At 39.1% G+C, this 20460-nt stretch overlaps 1 protein-coding gene across 5 annotated transcripts in view; it reads right to left on the bottom strand.

Moving 5' to 3' along the window:
- nfat5b (nuclear factor of activated T cells 5b) overlaps positions 1–20460 on the bottom strand; it is a 49023-nt gene that overhangs the window by 7768 nt on the left and 20795 nt on the right. For 2 of the 5 annotated variants that reach the window (XM_039690772.2, XM_039690771.2), the window contains exons 2-4: positions 11817–11942; positions 2012–2567; positions 763–949 (exon numbers count right to left, since the gene is read on the bottom strand). In XM_039690772.2, coding sequence (XP_039546706.2) covers positions 763–949; positions 2012–2567; positions 11817–11942 — 869 coding nt within the window. Of the gene's footprint in view, positions 1–762; positions 950–2011; positions 2568–3090; positions 3571–10600; positions 10720–11816; positions 11943–16783; positions 16909–20460 lie in introns of those variants that run through there. The other 3 variants (XM_089119156.1, XM_089119164.1, XM_089119161.1) reach the window with 3 other exon arrangements.

Below are 20460 nucleotides of genomic sequence, written 5' to 3'. Positions count from 1 at the left end.
ACAGAGTATCAATGAATATATCGATAGGGAAAAGTGAGAAGAGAACCATTTCATAAGACTCATCTTAAAGGAGTAGTTCACTTTTAAAAAAAACTTTTGCTGATACTTTACTCACCCCCATGTCATCCAAGATGTCCATGTCTTTCTTTCTTCAGTCGGAAAGAAATAAAGGTTTTTATTGAAAACATTCCAGGATTTTTCTCCATATAATGCAATTTACTGGTAACCAAACGGTTCAAGGTCCAAAAGACATTTTCAGTGCAAACTGCAAACTGTTTTAAGGGCTTTAAACGATTCAAGGGTCTTATCAAGCGAAACTAGTTTGAACAGGAGAGTCACGAACGCGCAACACAGAACAGAGCAAAGCGACCATTTGAGCTTATAAAACTAAAAATTATTTTTTTTTTTATTTAATGAGCGATCTTTTCGCTTGATAAGACCCTTTTTCGATCTGGAATCATTTAAAGCCCTTTGAACAGTTTGCAATTTGCACTGAAACTCTTTTTTGGACCTTGAACTGTTTGGTTCCCATTGAAGTCCATTATATGTATAAAAATCCAGGAATGTTTTCATCAAAAACCTTAATTTCTTTTCGAATGAAGAAAGAAAGACATGGACATCTTGGATGACATGGGGGTGAGTAAATTATCAGCAAAAGTTTTTTTAAAAAGTGAACAACTCCTTTAAAGGGAGATTCATTTGTGTTGCAACTTTCCCTAAAGAGACAACAACTGTAGGTAACTGTAAGTCTGTGTTACCCACCTTGATAGTAGGGAAACCCTGCTGTGTTCGGTCTTTCACAGACCCACGGCTGCCTTCGGTCAGGTAACGCGCTCTATGCTGAGTCTCGGGCTGCACCACAATCTTCAGTTCTTTCCCTTCACTTTTCTGAGGATACTGACAAGACAGTATCCCGCCTTTGAGACCAGATGCTTGAGGTCCATCAGAGCTATGAAACAAGGTTTGTTGGTGAACATCAGTCGAAAAATAATTGGGTTTTTGTACCTTTAGTTCATCCAAAAATGAAAATTCTGTCAACACTCAATCACTCACTCAATCACTCACTCACTCACTCACTCACTTACTCACCTCACTCAATCACTCACTCACTCACTTCACTCTCTCACTCTTCACTCACTCACCTCACTCACTCACTCACTCACTCTTCACTCACTCACTCACTAACTCACTCACAAACAAGGTTTGTTGGTGAACATCAGTCGAAAGATAATTGGGTTTTTGTACCTTTAGTTCATCCAAAAATGAAAATTCTGTCAACACTCACTCACTCACTCACTCACTCACTCACTCACTGTCTCACTCACTCACTCACTCACTCACTCACTGTCTCACTCTTCACCCACTCACTCACTGTCTCACTCTTCACTCATTTACCTCACTCACTCACTCACTCACTCACTGTCTCACTCACTCTTCACTCACTCACTCACTCACTCAGATTGGAAAGTGCGCAGTGTTGACGTTGACAGCAGCGCGGATTGATAGAAATGGATGGAAAATAGTGCCGATTAAAACTGAGGTTTGAATTTTGTCTGGCGTGTTTTTTTGTGTGGTAAATTAATCAAGCTTTGAAAAGCAAATCACTCACTGACAGTTTTGTGGCCCTGGAAAATAACCGGGAGTACTTTATTGAAAAACTTCCAGCAGCCAGAACTCTGACCAGGGAGGTGACTACAGAGTGGGTCAGTGTGTATGCACTATAGTGCTGGTAAGGATTGCATACAACTTCATGTTTTAAATGGGCGAACTAACCCTTTAAGGTCGTACACACCAAAACAGCTCTTTTTAAAACAGGCCCTAAAATTGACATTTTAAAATGATTATAATAAATTAACTGTGGGGTATTTTGTGCTGAAACTCCACAAATACATACTGGGGACACCCGAGACCAATATTACATCTTGTAAAAAGGGGCATAATAGGAGCCCTTTAATGTCTAGTGACATCTCCAACAAGCGTACAAAGTATCCCATGGCTTTAAATGTCTCACCTTGCTTTGGAACAGGTCTTGCTGTCTGGGCCAAGTTGTGAGAGCACAAAGTGTGGACCTTTGGCACTGTCTGCGTCAAAGACATCCATGCTGGCCTCTTCAGCGGCGACCGGCTTTGACCCCGGCTTCTGTCGGGGGGTACACTTACGGGCCTTGCGGGGCACTTCAGTGTTGTCATTGTAAGAGCTGGAGCTCACAATGCTGAAGTTAGACACTGAGTTTTCCATCCAGATGCTGTTACTCTGCTCTGAGTCGAGAAGCAGCTCATCCTGGCAGGACATGTTGCTGTCGTCGAACAGGTCCTCGGGTGGAGGCGAGATGTTGAGGACAGGCCGTTTGGAGGGTGTCATCTGGGTCTGCTGGCCACCTTTATCTCCACAAACCCTGCCGGAAAGCTTGTTTTCCGCAGCCAGCACCTCGGCTTTCCTCCGACCGCAAACATCTCCAGGCGTGCCGCTGTCATTCCCGGCGATCCGTTCTGAAGCTGAGTTGGAAGAGGTGGGAAAAGCACTGCGAGGACTCCCCGTGCTCATAGCAGAAGAGGCGGACGACGCATCTGTAGTGTGTACAATTAAACAGTGAGTAAAGGCATCGGTATCAACATGAGCCAACAGTCTCAGTCAAGACAAGACATTTCTCGCTGTTTTTCAAGTTTTGTTTATCTTTTACAGAGCGCCGCATTATCTATCATTCGGGCAAATGTCAAAAAGCAGTTGAAATGCTGTGGAAATAAATAAACGAACAACGGGAGCAAAACGATCATGCTGAATAACATCTGTGAAAAAAGAAAAACAAGCATTTCATGTAGAGTTAGGCCATGACATCACTCTCCAAGACATTACGCACAGCCCGCTAGCCATAATATCCTCGCATGTCTTGGGTTTTATTTAAGCATACATTGGAAATCTACAGCTCTGACCTTCAAAATAAATGGGCATTTGCTTTAATATTTATTCCAGTCTATAGGGGGGGGGTCTATATCTCTCATCCGAATGATGCAAGCAAATTCTTATACAAATTTGCACAAATTTTGATGGGAGTGAGCATAGCCACAGAAACAAGATAAACCAGTGTCTGACCTATGAAGCAGAAAACTGCAGAGCATTTTGTATGCAGACACTCCCTGCTTCAGAGAGAAATTCCTGGAATGAAAATGAGACAACCAATGAGTGATAAAAAGCTGATAGTAAAATGAAGAGGCTTTGTTCAATTTTATTGGTTTGTTTTTGGTGCATCTAATGTATTCATTTGCCTTGGAAACAGACCTTCCACTCCTCATTTGAACAAACGATGAGGTGAAGCATTTGTCCCAAAAAAAAAAAAAAAACAGTATAACACCTTTCTGTGAAGACATTTTTGAGATTTGTGTTTGTTTTGCATAAATAAACATGCATATTCAGGGAGAAAAAGCACAGAAACATTTATTAAAGTGATAGTTAACCCACAAAAAGACGATTCTATCATCATTTGCCCTCATGCCATTCCAAACCTGTATGACTTTTATTTTCAGAACACTTTTTTTATATTATAGTCTCTCCATTGAAAGAATATTCAAGCTAAATTTTCAAAAAAAGTAATTCACATGAATCGAGAGGTTTAATTAAACAGACACGATCGCACGATATATCATTAACAGATTTTTATTCACGATTTAGGCTTTTATTCACATCAAGCAAGCATGTGTGTAAATAAAAGCCCAAATTGAATCTGTTCATCATATAAAGCGATCGAGTCTCTTCACAAAACTTTGATTAAACTTCTCAACTCTCCATATGGACTACTTTTAAATAGTTTTTTGGTACTTTTGTGTGAAAATATTGGTTGAGTGGACTTTCAATGGATGGGCAAAAAATGACGAGAGATTAATTTTCAGAGATGGGGTTTGGGGCTGGGTCAGTGGGACTTACTGGGGGATGAGTCTGAGGGAAGAACAGGAGACATGGGCAAGGAGAAAGCAGAAAACAAAAGGTAGGTGAAATAAAAAGTGTCTGGATCAAAAAATCTAATTACGTACACAATTCACTCAATGCCCAAACCCCATCTCTGCCATGATAATTAATAAAGGCTTGTTTTTATAGTAGGCCTAATGGGTTCCATTCAGACCTTAACATTATGTCTTTTACTGTTATATGTCAACAAGATTCAAAAAAACATTTTCATCTGCTATACCCAATGTTTAGATCTGTTTGGGTAATTATGCAAATTAGCTAATACGTAATTATATTATGCACCATTTGTCCATGTTAATAAACAATTTCGAAAAACTTGTAATACATTTTTTGTTTGTCTTGATGCAAGTAATCAACTCAGTGATTTTTATGATGATATCTAAAAGTTAAAATTTTTACCCTATTCACGTGAGAAAAATAATGAATATGCGAATGAATGGGATAAATTTAGGTCTTTTTCTAAACTTTCCCCTAATGGGATTCTTCTGGGCTTTTTTTTCATACTCAGGACATATTAAGGATACAAAATCAGTTGAGTTTGCTTCTTTTTTTGTTCAATTGTTGTGCAATTTGTTCAACCTTTTTTCATAAAATGACTGGACTAACCAAGTAAAAGCTGGTATTGTTATATTAAAGGGATTCCCCACTTTTTTTTGGAAATAGGCTCATTTTACAAATCCCCCAGAGTTAAACAGTTGAATTTTACCGTTTTTTTAATCCGTTCAGCCGATTTTCTGATATTTAGAAGAATATCAGTAACCAGACAGTTTCTGGTCTCATTGAAGTCAATGAGACCAGAAACTGGTTACTGACATTCTTCTAAATATCAGAAAATCGGGGAGTTGTAAAATGTGCCTATTTCCAAAAAAAAGTGGAGTATCCCTTGAAGTAGGTGGTGCTGTCCCCAAACTTCTCAAACTTCAGAACATGATGAAACAGACAATCTTTCAATAGGCCTACATTTTTCCTGGAAAATTGTTTGAAACTTTCCTCTAAGCAGTTCTAATGGCTGCCATTTTGGCTCAGCCAGACTAATAATAAGAAAAGTAACATATTACCAACCTAAGGTTGGCACTTTAATAATAGTCTTTGTTTGAATACAAGCCTATAGTATGAACCTATATGGCATGAGATTGACATTGACAATGACAATAAAAATGGGGTGAGTTTGACATCCCTCCTTGTAAAACAAACTCAAATTCTGAATGTTGTCTTAGACTGGGCTCTTTACAACACGCTTGTGAAATGAATTGTGAATTGTAACCCTATCTATGAATTATCAGAACGGAAAATCAGCTCGCGGTCGTTTGGATGAAAAAATATTTATGGGCCATTTCAGAAATGGTTTCTAACCACAATGGCTGTGGAAGAACATTACATAAAAACATCTTTATTTTGGTGACAGTGTTGTTTACATTTGGAAGACTAGTCTAGGCTAATCAGGCCACATTCTAGTCCTCCCACAGTCCGGTCTTCCCATTCCACATGCTCAAATATGTGGGAATAACACCCTGTTGCAACAAGCACCATTATACTAACGGTGTTTCACAACTTCCTTAATTCTGAGGAGAAAAGATCATTAATAAATGAAATATTCAACACTGTTTTCCTTTAAGATTCAAATGGAAACAGTAAACAACATTGCTTAAAATTAAGACAAAATAAACAAAAATGAATAAAAATAAATAAAAAAATTAAAAGATTTTCTAAACAAATTTCCCAGTCAAACACATGACAGTCAAATATGCACAAAACAAAAACAATTTGATTTTTCATAGACGTACAGTTGGAAAACATTGGAATTAATTTAAAAAACAGCAAAGATGGGAATGTCTTCAGATAGCAATCATCACATTAAAATCCAATTAATATTTAGTACTATTATAGATTTAAAGATAGGTCAGGCAATGTTTTTCAGAAACAGTATTGTTATACTTGTTGAAACTCTTTTCACATAGTGATGGTAATTAATAATAGAAGTAGGGGCAAGTGATATTTGTCAACCGGTAGAAATTTTAGTTATGCTCATGTTACATTGATGTACCGAGTGAGTGGTCACGAAAGATTATCATTTGCATTTGTTTTATGCATTGCAGTTTAATAAGTGATTTTAAAGAGAACTCATTTTGCCTACCCTACCTTTAACTACACTGTCTGGATAATTAGGCTGGATAATGACACTAACTTTGTAACATTGACACTGTTATTGAACTGAGCTGAATCAACATTGACCTGATATCGCCTTCTGTAGAGCCAACGCATTCTCATCCTAAGGCGTCATATAGTGACGCTTTTGACAATGCGTATACATCCGACACACATGGCACCCTTTAGCGTCAATATAACACACTTCGGTTATGGGTAGGTTTAGGTCTGGGGTAGTGTTAGAGTTAGACCACTAAGAGGCGCCTTATATATCTGCGTCTCATATTGACGCTAAAGGGTGCCATGTTTATTGGATGTATACGCTATGCCTTGGGATGAGAACGGGCTGGTAGACCTTCTTATAGCTGATAATTGAACTTGTTTCATAACTTTAAAACACAGACAATTATTTAACTGAATTGAAACAAACACTGAGCTTCTAGTTTCATTCATTAATTCACACTGAATTAGTTTCATAATTCATTAACTTTACAACAGTAACTGTTATTTTCATTTTTATTAATGAGAAGGTTAATATATTAATGAGAAGACATAAAGTGTGACTTGACTTCCCTTCCTTTAACCATCCCAAACATTTAACCCCGGTGGCTCGTATGCAAATCAAATTGTTAAGATGCATCCAGAAGTTTTAATTTTCACTAAATAGCTGGTTTAAAATCAAGACTTGTATAGACAGAATTCAAATAGCAAAAACAACAACGATTCCACAACAACAATAACAACACCATATTTTTTTTGGTTAACAACCAGAGACAAAAATGATACCCTCAAATAAATCAGAGAGAATGATTTGCATCCACTTTGGGCACTGAAAAGATGTATTTATGCCTTCTCTATTTATGCCTTGTGTATTTTTATATCCTCATTTATAAGGTTTGTTGTCACAAACCTCACAACAAGACAGTTTAAATGGATTTTGGGTTATTTTACAGAAGGATCGCTCAAACTGGTGCATAAATTAACACGAGGACACTTGCATGCACAGGAAGTGTGGTCACCCAACCCATACAATTAAATCAGGAAGAAATATATCATGTGAGAGATACTTTTCTACATGAACAGGTGACAAGAATAGAAACAACAAACCATTCTCTTTACATGTACACACATACACATCTATCTATCTTAGAGGCTATTTTTCACTTTGAACGCTTCAATGGAGAGCAGGTTGTATGGTGGGAGAAACGATTAGCCAAACTGTGACATTTGAGTCATCCGCTCCTATGTTTGTGCAGAATTGTTAATGAAATTAATTGAAACCCTGTTCTCATTGTTGTCAGAGTTTTTCATTGCGCATTATGTTGCGACCTCTTGGCAGGCGTGCAACAACACAGGCACAATGACACTGAACACACAGTGTCTCTCTCTTCTTGGTTGAAAGACGGCTGAAAGTGGCTGCAAAGCATTTTTCTACTGTATGTGCAGTGGGTTTGACAGTACAATATCAAGTTTGATAAGAATCTGGGAACAATGCAAAATGCAGGTTAGACAAACTCAAAAGATTCCCATTTTTTACAAGACCCCCTTTGATTTATTAGTCTGGCCTCGGTGTTTATGACCGTACTGTACTCTTTACTCGGCAAATGGCCAACTGAACACAGCAACCTGAGTGTGTTGTGTTATACTGAGCCCTCAGAGCTTTCACTATTGATAGAAGCGGTAACACAAGCCAACGGGAGCCCTGAGGGACCAAACTAAAAATGCAATCTGAATTCACCAATGGAGGACACACATTCCTACAGAGGAGCAGTAACAGAATTACACAGAATTTTTTGATTTAGAAGAATTCTTGCTGCTGACTCAATCTCAGTGGATAAATGAACATTTAAATTCATTTAAAGACTGAATGGGGGATCATTTTGGGGGAAAAGAGGAAATAAAATGTTTAAAAATAATAGTAACAGAATCCTGATGTATGATTTGTGTCAAGATATTGTCATATCGCATATTGTCAGTATGTAAATTCTGATTGATATGTATGGTTTTGCCTTCCATTATTACTTGTCAGTTTTGATAAACAGAATGTTCTGTTAAAACATGTAGGTAAACTGAATTAAAGGTCAAACTTTACATTACAGTTAAAAAATATTTAAATGATCAGGACAAAAATGCTTAAATGGGTTTAAATGTATGAGCTGTGAAATGGGAGTGCAAAAAATGGGGAAAATGGAGAATTCATGGAAAATAATCTTAAAGGTACACTATGTAACTTTTTTGATAAAACTTAACAAATTATATGAACACCAATAAGTCAATACATCATCAATCCTCCTTGATCCACCTGATTCACTATAGTAAGCCTATTATAAGTTTTTATATTTTAGACGTAGCAGGAAGGTTTTTGGGGGAAATTGCGTACATACGACACTCACCCGTGCGTGTCTCGTCATATTAATAAATAGAGAACAGTTTCTCAAGCTACTCTGGCTCCTACTCTGATCCCTAACCCCACCCTAATCCTAGCCCTCTCCACCCCCTGATCCCTAACCCCACCCCTAATCCTATCTATCTCCACCTCCTGATCCTTAACCCCACCCCTAATCCTATCTATCTCCACCCCCTGATCCCTAACCCCACCCCTAATCCTACCCATCTCCACCCCTTAAATCTGGATCCAACTCTGTCCCCTGGATCTCGCGTACTGCAATGAGGTGCTACTGTGGCTCTTTGGAGATGGCGAGAACTGAGGGATTTGAAATGTTGTAAAAGTGATGTAAAGATGGCATTTTTATTACTTAATGGGTTAGTAAGGTGTTTTTTGAACAGTTAATTTGTCTTATGCAGCTCTCTAACAGAGTTCATTGTAAAGCATTATCTATTGTGAAGGGTCATTTCCTTATGGTTGTTGTTGCGCTGTGCTGGAATTTATGTTCAAGGAAGTACGGTGTCTATTAATGAGTATAGCTACAGTAATGTCTTCAGCTTGTCAGCTTAAAGGATTAGTTCACTTTTGAAAAAAACTTTTGCTGATAATTTACTCACCCCCATGTCATCCAAGATGTCCATGTCTTTCTTTCCTCAGTCGAAAAGAAATTTAGGTTCTTGATGAAAACATTCCAGGATTTTTCTCCATATAATGGACTTCAATGGGAACCGGATGGTTCAAGTATCAAAAGACGGTTAATAACTGTTTCAGATGCAGCTTCAAATGTCTTTAAACGACACCAGACGATGAATAAGGGTCTTATCATGCGAAACGATCGCTTATTTCAAAACTTATTCCAAAAATGTAACTTTTCTAAGGACAAATGCTAGCCTTGCTATATTTTCTGAGGCGCGTTTGTAACGTCACGTATTACGTAATTACGTTCAAAAGGTCACGGGCGACGTAGCCGGAAGTACAGAATCAAAATCGTCCGACATCGTTGTTTTTGCTTTTAATTCTTTTTTTTGTAAACGGTGTTTGAGTTAGTTTTCACGTTCAACCTATGCGTTCAACTTGTAAACACTGACTGTGCCCGTGACCTTTTGAACGTAATTACGTAATACGTGACGTTGCAAACGCGCCTCACAGAATATAGCAAGGCAAGCATTTGTCCTTATAAAAGTTACATTTTTGGAATAAGTTTTGAAATAACCGATCGTTTCGCATGATCAGACCCTTATTCATCGTCTGATATCGTTTAAAGACATTTGAAGCTGCATCTGAAACAGTTATTAACCGTCTTTTGATACTTGAACTATCCGGTTCCCATTGAAGTCCATTATATGGAGAAAAATCCTGGAATGTTTTCATCAAAAACCTAAATTTCTTTTCGACTGAGGAAAGAAAGACATGGACATCTTGGATGACATGGGGGTGAGTAAATTATCAGCAAAAGTTTTTTCAAAAGTGAACTAATCCTTTAAGATCCTTTCCATCTAAACTGGTTATATCTCTTAAGTCTAGTAGTGAATGTTTTGTGAGCAGCAGGAGAACCATATTCATCCGCACAGTCAAGCACAACCAAAACAATGTTCTGCAGCAAAATGCATGGAGTTTTGTTTAACCGCTAGAGATTACATAGTGTACCTTTAGGAAAGGAACAGTAATTTGCAATTATGTTAAACATTACTCAGACAGTGTAAAAGAGAATAAAAGTAATAAATGGCTAGGGTTAGAGACAAGGCGGTGACACAATGGCTCAATGCAGGTGAACCCAAATATCTCTGAACAGAGAAAAAAAGATCATGTAAAGAAGGAACATTAATATGGCAACATAGTAGACAAAATATGAAGCGAAACAAATAAAAAAAAAACAATCAAAAACGAAATGAAACAAGCAAAGAAACAAAAAACAATTCAAACAAAAAGCAAATACAATGAGCACATGTTTGATTGCTAAGAACATATTCTTGATTCAAAAATAAAAAGATACACAAACTAAAAATATTAATTAAACAGGAGGAGAAAATAGCCAGAAGAAGCAAGTCCAAATTGCAGTGAAACCTAAAATCCCACAATGAAATTCATTTAAGCTGGAAAATACGTCACCTTCCTTCAGCTGCAGCCAGCATGTCCTGCCTCGTCAGAGGGATGCATTTGGCTGCAGTTAGGTACAGATGTCCAAAGGCAACAGACTTCTGGCTTACAGAAACTCACCCTAAACCTGGGCACTTTGATAAAGGGGCAGAGTAAAAGAAACTAAAGTGAATTGCATTTTGAATGTACAAATAGGAACTCAAAAGAAAACTTCTGAGGAGTGTTTTGTGGACAGTTTCTTTTCTCAGTGGTCAATTTTAATTGAAAATCCGTTAGAAAGCATTTGCCAATTATGCATGCATTTCTGAGAATATAGGCTTTTGTATATAGAATTTCGGAGAATACATTTTGCACATGTTGATTGTTCTCATTGGAATTTTATTCTAAACAGAATAACCTTTTTTTGTTATTTTGTTTTTTTTTTCCTCACATTTTTTTCAGTGCAAAACCAAACGAGATTGGGAATGTGGGACCTAAAGGCACTGAGCCAATAATGTTCATTCATAAAACTAAAAAAAATGCTGGAGTGCAAACTGGAATTTCACAAGGGAAGACAGTCTGGCTGCTTGGTTAATTTTTATTTTTTATTAATAATATAAGTTTATTAGTAGAAGATTATTAATTGTTAATCACTGTTAATTTTATTACAAAATATGTCCCAAAAAAAAAAACTATTTGCAAAGCATGTTTGCTACTCTAATGCCCCAAAAATATTTTAGTTTACTCTGAAATGTTTAGTTTACTCTTTTTGAAGGCTTTTCTTTATTTTCTTCCAGCAAGGACCAACATTCACAACAGGATCTAGATTTTGGTAAAAGACGTGCTAAATGCAATCAGATTTTTAATTAAATAATGAGTAATGTTTTAATGTTTGCCATTAAAACAGTTTTCTTTAAAACTGAAATAAAAAAATGGTTCCTATTTACATCTTAATGCACATTCCTGGTCTAATTGTGAACAATTCATCAGTGCATGTTCTCTGTGATCTTATATCAAAACTCGCTCCACCTCTGAAACCACTTTCCTTTTTCGTCTGATGTCACAAGCCCTCCCTTCAAACCACCTGTCATATAGAGACCAATTTTCAATTACCAAATTAATAAACCACAGAAAAAAATTGGCCAGTTGAATATGCATCTTGATGTAGGCCTTAGTTCCGGTCTTCAGCATCACACTCAAGTCAGCTTGAGAGAAAAGATGGCTAAAAAAGACAAAAAGCCGAGCTTACCTGCGGCGAGAGCTGTTGACGGAGGAGGTCCCGCCTCTCCACCACTTTTTTGACTCATAGCGGCTGCGTTCTGCTCTCTAGAAGATGGCAGCTGCAGCTCTTTCGGGAGAAGATCATATACTGATTCTAGAGGGAATCAGAAGAGAAATCCATCAATTATGGGTACGTTTGCACAACTACTATGTACTACTACTATGTACTGTCACATACAGACGTTTTCACAAATTCATGTTTTTGTAGTTTACACGGAGACTGTTTTCAAAGGTTATGTAAATAAGCGGCCACAACGCATTAAATGATTTCCGTTTTCAGTTGAAAATGGTGTCGTGTGAACCATTTTCAACTATGTCTCAGTAAAACACAGCAACAGATTTCTTTGTGGCAACTGATACATGCAGTGAATTTCCAATATCTCATTTCAAGTGGATTATCGCCAGGCAGAGCCTGATAATCAGCACAACATTTCTTTCAGTACTTTTCCATGACCATAAAAGTCATCTACATCTGTCAGTCCAATTCCAGGTGTACAGTGTCTTTCTGGAACCTACACAGCCTGGCCATAGACATTGAAAAAGTCCTGACTGCTTATTTTACACCAATAGTAAGTGATAAATACCATTTTTGGCATGCCAGAGGCCTTAGTCACCACTCTTGTGATTGTAGTGGGTTATTTTAACAGAAGAAGAACACAAAGCACTTCAATCCTTGTTCAGGACTCTGATCAGTACTACTTTGAAAACAAGGCTGCTACAAAGGGATGAGGAATTTGAGAAGTAAAATTGTGATTTTATACTGTCCCCCCACCAGTTAGGCCATATCAAGCACAAAAATTAAATAAGTAAATGAAAAAATAACCATAGTCAAGCCTCTCAAATCCTCAATTCTGTACCTTCTAATGTTTCCATCTCACAGTTGTGTGGTCTCAAATTATGAAAACAATTACATTTACATTTATTCATTTTATCCAAAGCGACTTACAATTGCTATATACGTCAGAGGTCGCACGCCTCTGGAACAACTAGGGGTTAAGTGTCTTGCTCAGGGACACATTGGCGTCTCACAGTGGATTCGAACCTGGGTTTCTCACACCAAAGGCATGTGTCATCACCACCCCTTTTATTAATGAAATTAATGAAAACAATATCATTTATTGTCACACCTGCCAATGGTGGGTTAATGAAAAAAAATGTATTAGTCGTCACGGACCTTGCCTGACGCCATATTAAATGAGGCTACGAATACAATTGAGCTATCTTAATGTTATAAGTCAGGGATTTCCAAATTGTTCCCCCTTCAAATATCTATATTTAAATTGGGATGCAGAGTTTGGTTAATAATCTGTATGGGATCCGGGTTGGAATAATGGGGGGTGGATTAAAAATGTGAGCACTGTTTATAGCAACATTGCATATATTTTATATGACTGGTGTTCAATGAAATATACTTAAAAAAAGAAATTATAATCTGTTATATATATTGCATTTTAGTTAAAGCATCCATGCAAAAAGAACTTAGATGCCTCACTATTGGAAAAAAGGGTTATGTCAGGTGATTCTTAGTATACTGAGTATCCATAGTATCCTTATATGGATATAGTATTAATTAATTAATTTTGTTTTGATGACATTTTATTCTCTTATTTTGCTTTAATTTCAAGCTGATTCTACCTATAAATGCTAATTTTGTTGTTGTAACCTGATTCAATCAGGTCTATTTAATGAGCTGTTTTAACTGAATTGAGTTACATTGACCTAATTTCCAAAGGACACATTCAAGGATGGACACCTTCAACTGCACTAAACCTATAGAGGGCAGTATAGTGACTCGTGTCAGCAACAGGACATCTGCTCTGAAGGATAAAGAAGAAGAAAAGGTTTGTGTTTGGCTGTTCCTTGCTGATCTGAGAATTTTGCTTCAGTGAGAAATTGTAATTTGTGGTTATTACACATAATTGTGATTTGGGGTTATTATGTTGCATCAAGTGAAAATCACACTTGACACTGCGCTACTCTTCAGCACAATGGTAAATACAACATTCAATAACTCCTCTAAATGTCCAACTGAACATTAAACATTAACATTCCCATGACAAACATTCTCTTTACTGCAAGTGCAAAGCACATAAAATAACACTTAATCCCTAAATGTACTCTCCTAATGCAGTCCCTTGCAAAGCATGCTGGTACAGATCCACTGCCCAGGGCTGCATTTCTCAAAAGCATCGTAAGCCTAAGTAGACCTTTGCCACCAATGGTGCAACCAGTGGATCTATAGTTCCCAGCATGATTTGCAAGGGACTGCATTAGTAAATTTAGGGATTTGTGTCCATCAGAGGCACCAAACAGAAATGCAAAACAATGGCTTACAATCGCAAATGGTTTATATAGATGCTTAGATGATTTCAAGCAGTCCCACAGAAAGTAAAATGTGAAAAGCACAGGTATGTTTAAAAGCCTCAAATTCTGAGAACAAATTCATCTCTTATATGGCCTGAAACAGATGCAAACATGGGGGCAGGTCAAGGCAAATTCTCAGTAAGGCCGTGAACACAGTTTACAGAGGCGAGACAGGGAGCAACAGACACTCTCTGTTTCTAAGTCAAACAAGCCTAGGAAAGTGGATTTTAAAGGTCTTGAGACCAACATCACAGTTCTTGCATAACCACCAGTGTTGTGTACTCGAGACTCGGACTCGGTCTAGGATTCAGTCTTGAGACCATATTTGACCGGTCTTGTCATGGACTCGTGTGCATTTTGACTTCGAACTGACTTGTACTAGAACATATTAGGACTCGGACTTATTACCGAGTCCACTCGAGTCCCATTCAAAATGTCATGATTTTTACTGTATGTTAATATTTCTTTAAATTGTTGTTTGATTGAAACGTCCAATGACTGCTGACTTACTTGTGTGCAACTGCGCTTGACTTGAGACTATAACGTTCGTGGCGCGCAAATGCAGCAGGACCCAGGTCAGATGTGATGTGGAGCCTCTAGCTCAACTATGTATTGAAAATGCAGTAATGTTCATGTGCAGTAATTTTATGTAAAAAAGCCCTTACTGATTGTAATAATAAGTAATAATTGTAATAAAATTACCTTTACACCACTATGTGGCCTTTTTACCATTACAGTGTACATGATTCCATGGTATATTTGGTTTACTGTTTGAGTATGGTGCCGATTTTTTTGTTACCACCAAACATTTTACATATTCTTTAAGATATTTTTCAGACCCAACCTTAGAGATCAAACCCAACGGACTCGACTCTCTTTGGTCCCGGTCTCGACTCGGACTCGACTCCCTTTGGTCCCGGTCTCGACTGGGACTCGACTCTCTTTGGTCTCGGTCTCGACTCGGACTCGACTCTCTTTGGTCTCGGTCTCGACTCGGACTCGACTCTCTTTGGTCTCGGTCTCAACTCGGACTCGACTCTCTTTGGTCTCGGTCTCGACTCGGACTCGACTCTCTTTGGTCTCGGTCTCGACTCGGACTCGACTCTCTTTGGTCTCGGTCTCGACTCGGACTCGACTCTCTTTGGTCCCGGTCTCGACTCGGACTCGACTCTCTTTGGTCTCGGTCTCGACTCGGACTCGACTCTTTTTGGTCCCGGTTTCGACTCGGACTCGACTCTCTTTGGTCCCGGTCTCGACTCGGACTCGACTCTCTTTGGTCTCGGTCTCGACTCGGACTCGACTCTCTTTGGTCTCGGTCTCGACTCGGACTCGACTCTCTTTGGTCTCGGTCTCGACTCTCTTTGGTCTCGGTCTCGACTCGGACTCGACTCTCTTTGGTCCTGGTCTCGACTCGGACTCGACTCTCTTTGGTCTCGGTCTCGACTCAGACTCAACCCTCTATGGTCTCGGTCTCGACTCGGACTCGACTCTCTTTGGTCCTGGTCTCGACTCGGACTCGACACTCTTTGGTCTCGGTCTCGACTCGGACTCGACTCTCTTTGGTCCTGGTCTCGACTCGGACTCGACTCTCTTTGGTCTCGGTCTCGACTCTCTTTGGTCTCGGTCTCGACTCGGACTCGACTCTCTTTGGTCCTGGTCTCGACTCGGACTCGACTCTCTTTGGTCCTGGTCTCGACTCGGTCTCGACTCTCTTTGGTCTCGGTCTCGACTCGGACTCGACTCTCTTTGGTCCTGGTCTCGACTCGGACTCGACTCTCTTTGGTCTCGGTCTCGACTCAGACTCAACCCTCTATGGTCTCGGTCTCGACTCGGACTCGACTCTCTTTGGTCCTGGTCTCGACTCGGACTCGACTCTCTTTGGTCTCGGTCTCGACTCGGACTCAACCCTCTATGGTCTCGGTCTCGACTCGGACTCGAGTGAGCTGGTCTCAACTACAACATAACTACCATTACTTTTTCCAAATATCATTGTCTGGACTTAAGACTTAATTTTTCCCTTTTATAATACACAGCATGTCCCAAAAAGTATGGTATATCAGATGCATTACCGTGGTACTTTGACATGTACTTTGATATGCCTATAATATCATTCTATTTGACATAGAATTATTTCATTTCTGGAGCTTGCATTTTTCTGCATGGTACCATGTCTACTGCAATACAATGGATTTGAAAGTTTAGTGATATCTTAAACATCTTTCATGGCATGTTGCTTAAGAAGGACCAACATGCAGATTAATACAGAAAGGATGCACTGTATGCTTGGAATTTGCTTCTGAATCCTCACAGCTCTGAACAATATAATTGAGTCTGCTTCTAATTAACATCAGTAGTTTTTTCTTACACAAACAAGCACATTAATCAGTTTTAAGACAGGATAGTACCCAAATACTGCTCTTTCCCTACATAACCGTTTCCAATTTTTGTAGGCTGGTCTGCACATGCAGGAACATGTGCCGTGTGCACAGAACCCTTCCAGTAAACAGATTGCCAACCACATAGACAGAAAATATGCACTGCGCACTAAGACTGCGGCTGCAGAATCAGTACCTGGATTGTTTCTAAGTGTTTCCACTCATTTTAAGAGAGAAAATTCCTATTTTGCTGCAGTTTCTTCCCACACAAACAGGACACGGTGGCTGCCGTTCATGTCTTAAAACACAGTTTTTCTTTCACTAGGGAAAAGAAAAACAAAGAGCAATATTAACTTGGTAAACATTATGATTTCATTGCTTCTACAAAACAATTTCTCACTTTCAGACTTCTTTCTTGTTTAGACTAGACCTGATGCCAAAACACACTTACACTGAATTAAAGGGCAAGAAGAAAATTCCGACATTTATTCTTCCTTGTGTTGTTCTAATCTAAACCCAGAAGATTCGCTTTTTTCATGTAACACAAAAGAAGAAATTTATCTAATTAATTTAATTTATCTCCGTGCTGCTTTTTCATTAAATTTTTCCTGTGAACTATCCCTGTAATTAATTTAATGTTCCAGCATATGTTATAATATAATAAAATTATTACTTTAAGGGATATCGAAATAAACCATAACCAAAATATGGTTTAGTGCATCCATTTGCAAAAATTTAGCTCAATCTCCTCAAGTTTGAGTCGCTTATAACAGTGTTTCTCAACCTGCCTTTGGGTCGCAAGACTGCTTTGAGTGGGTCGCGTAGAAAAAAACAACAAAAACCTAATTCTTAATGTTTTTCTGATGTGCAATGTTTATTTTTGCAGAGACGTGCATGAAAGCTGTTGACTCTTCGATCAGACGAAGTATAAGTATAGAGTGCTTGAGAAAAATGCAACCTGCTGTCAGATGAGATGTTATCACGCTATTGTGTCATTTATTGGGATCTTAATAACAGAGAAAGTTCGGCAACACGTGGATGATTGACTGAAATTCATGTTCTTGAACCATAAAGCTGAACATATTTGAGCCCATTGTGCATGAATGGAAAAAGTAAAGGAAGGAAAAACACATTATGCAAGTAATTCCGAACTCTCATTCACACTTTCATTCACTATTGCAGATTCCTGGCACTTGTTCTGATTAGCCCTGGATACGCTAGAGTGCCAGTGTTTTTGGCTGTTGGCCCGTCAGCTCCCCGTTAGCCCCTCGTGTTTTTTCTCTTGTTAGCTTTTTGGCTTGATCCTCTTGCTTTATTTAACTAGCTAAACAGGTTTTGTGAAGTAGCTTAGAGGCTTGTCAAGTAGAAATGTGAACTGCCAAAAAAGACAGGCAAAAAAGAGGTGGGAAACATATTACAAAGGAGTAAGTGACATCACTGAGCTCATGAATATTAGCTCATGATGACATTGCTCAGTGTGCAGTCATGTTGCCTAACTAATATTCAGACTAAATCTTGGTATTATTTATGAATTGATGGGCATTGAATGAATCAAATATGGTTCATTTGAATGACCTCATAGACATTTTGTTTATGTGATAAAGATTCATTATTAGGATATTTCTGCTTTTTTCAATATATTTACAGTATCAGTCAAAAGTTTAGAAATATTTTTTTCTAAGAAGTCTCTTATCCTCGCCAAGGCTGCATTTATTTGATCGAAAATAGAGTAATAACAGTAATATTGTGCGAAATATTATTACAAATATAAGAACTGTTTATATGTTTTTGCAATAAAGGAGAGAAAAACGGACCTATTCGCCAGAGGTGTGCGTATTTATTTAACACAACACTCAGAAGACTAGAAACAGAACAACCGCTATTCACGTCGAGAACTGAAAATCAACTGAAAGAAACATGGAGCATAAATACAGACCAACTAATTAATGAAAAGAATAACAGGTGCAAACAATAATCAAACAATGAGAAACCACAGTAACAAACTGAAACATAGGAAACTCAGACTGATCTCATGAAATTGCGTATGTATGACACGCCAATTCGTATTTCCATTTTTGGCGTGCTATCAACATGCACAATCGCTTTTCAGCGTGTTTATAAACGCTGTTGACTTACAGTAACGTTACATTACTGTATATATAAATATATGACCTACCCCAACCCCGTCCCTAAACCTACCCGTCACTGGGGTCAATACCATTTATGAGTCTTCCCCTACCATTCTAGGAAAAAAATATCACTCCCCAGATGTAGATCTATATTTTGTTTCGTTTCGCTCGGACATTTAACGACATGCGCATACACACGGAATCTCTCGGACATTTAACGGCGTAAACATACACGCATACACGCGGATAGCTGAAAATGCGTATGGATAACACGCCACTTGACTTGAAAGTGGCGTGTCTGTTTACGGAAAAGTCATGATGTCATGTTGGGAAACTCATGAAAACCCACCCAAACAGACATAGAACACAGATCACCCATGACATATCCCCACATCCCGACGCATCCTCGTACCTCATTGACTTTACAAAAAGTACAACAGAGGAGGGTGGGAGGGGGCTTTGGCCACCAAGGTGGAGCCAGAGGGATGAGGAAGCCCAGTGGAGCCATAGGGACGACGGCCCCAGGTGGAGCTGTTGGCGGTGAAGACCTAAGCGGAGAACTGGAGGGATCAGGCGACACAGAAGGTCCTGGAGGGCAGGGCGGCGCCGAGGCGTAGCTGGAGGGATGGAGAAGCCCAGCAGAGCTAAAAGTCCCATAAGTCCATGGTGATGGCGGTGTGACGACCAACCAAGGTGGAGCCAGAGGGATGAGGAAGCCCAGTGGAGCCATAGGGATGACGGCCCCAGGTGGAGCTGTTGGCGGTGGAGACCCAGGCGGAGAACTGGAGGGATCAGGCGACACAGAAGGTCCTGGAGGGCAAGGCGGTGCCGAGGCATAGCTGGAGGGATGGGGAAGCCCACCAGAGCTAAAAGTCCCATAAGTCCATGGTGATGGCGGTGTGACGACCAACCAAGGTGGAGCCAGAGGGATGAGGAAGCCCAGTGGAGCCATAGGGACGACGGTCCCAGGTGGCGCCGGCTGGTCAACAAGCCGAGGTGGAGTGACACCCACACAGACGTTCTAGGTGAAGCTAGTGGGTCGACATTTCAGGGCTGGACTGGCGAACACTCAGAATGAGCCGAATTTATAGGGTTGAAGGACTGGGCAGTGCAGGTTTCAGTTTTTCTTCCCTGGATATATTTACTGAACAAAACAAATTTTTTCAGTGTGTTTGAATTGCTAAAGCAAGAATCAGAAATGTGCTTTTATTGCAAGCCAGAGGTGAGCATTGTATTTAATTATCTGCAATGGTGATCCAGGCGGCCCTGATACTGAGGCTCCATTCAAAGGACAAGAGGATTTAAGCAGGGAGTCATTTATAACACTCTACAAATGTTTATTACTTATTCCACCCTGCTGCCAATGGCACCATAGCAACCAGGAGCAAAGCGCAGCCTACATCTCCAAGTATTCTGAGCATTAATTAGGTGGTAAAGGGAAATTTAAATGGGTGTGCACTATATGAGGAGAAACACAAGGCAACAGTTGCTGTCCTGTTTGTCACTAGCAAACCCGAGAAAGAGAGAAGTAAAAACTGTCTAAAGTTGTACATTTATATCAATAATCAAAATGTGTGTATGGGAGGCTGTCTGTCATATATACATACTATAGATAAAATAAAGTACATTTAAAAAAATGGTCAGAAATTGAAAGTCAATTTCACAATTTATAACAAAGAAACGGCAAGTATAACACTCAAATTTGTATGATTCTGGATAATTTTTTCATGTTTTAAACAACTAG

Source organism: Pimephales promelas, chromosome 1 (assembly GCF_988280905.1).
Source record: "Pimephales promelas chromosome 1, fPimPro1.hap1.1, whole genome shotgun sequence".
Lineage (NCBI taxonomy): Eukaryota > Metazoa > Chordata > Actinopteri > Cypriniformes > Leuciscidae > Pimephales > Pimephales promelas.
The sequence above is the reverse complement of the archived record's forward strand: the minus strand, read 5'-3'. Positions and strand labels throughout refer to the sequence as shown.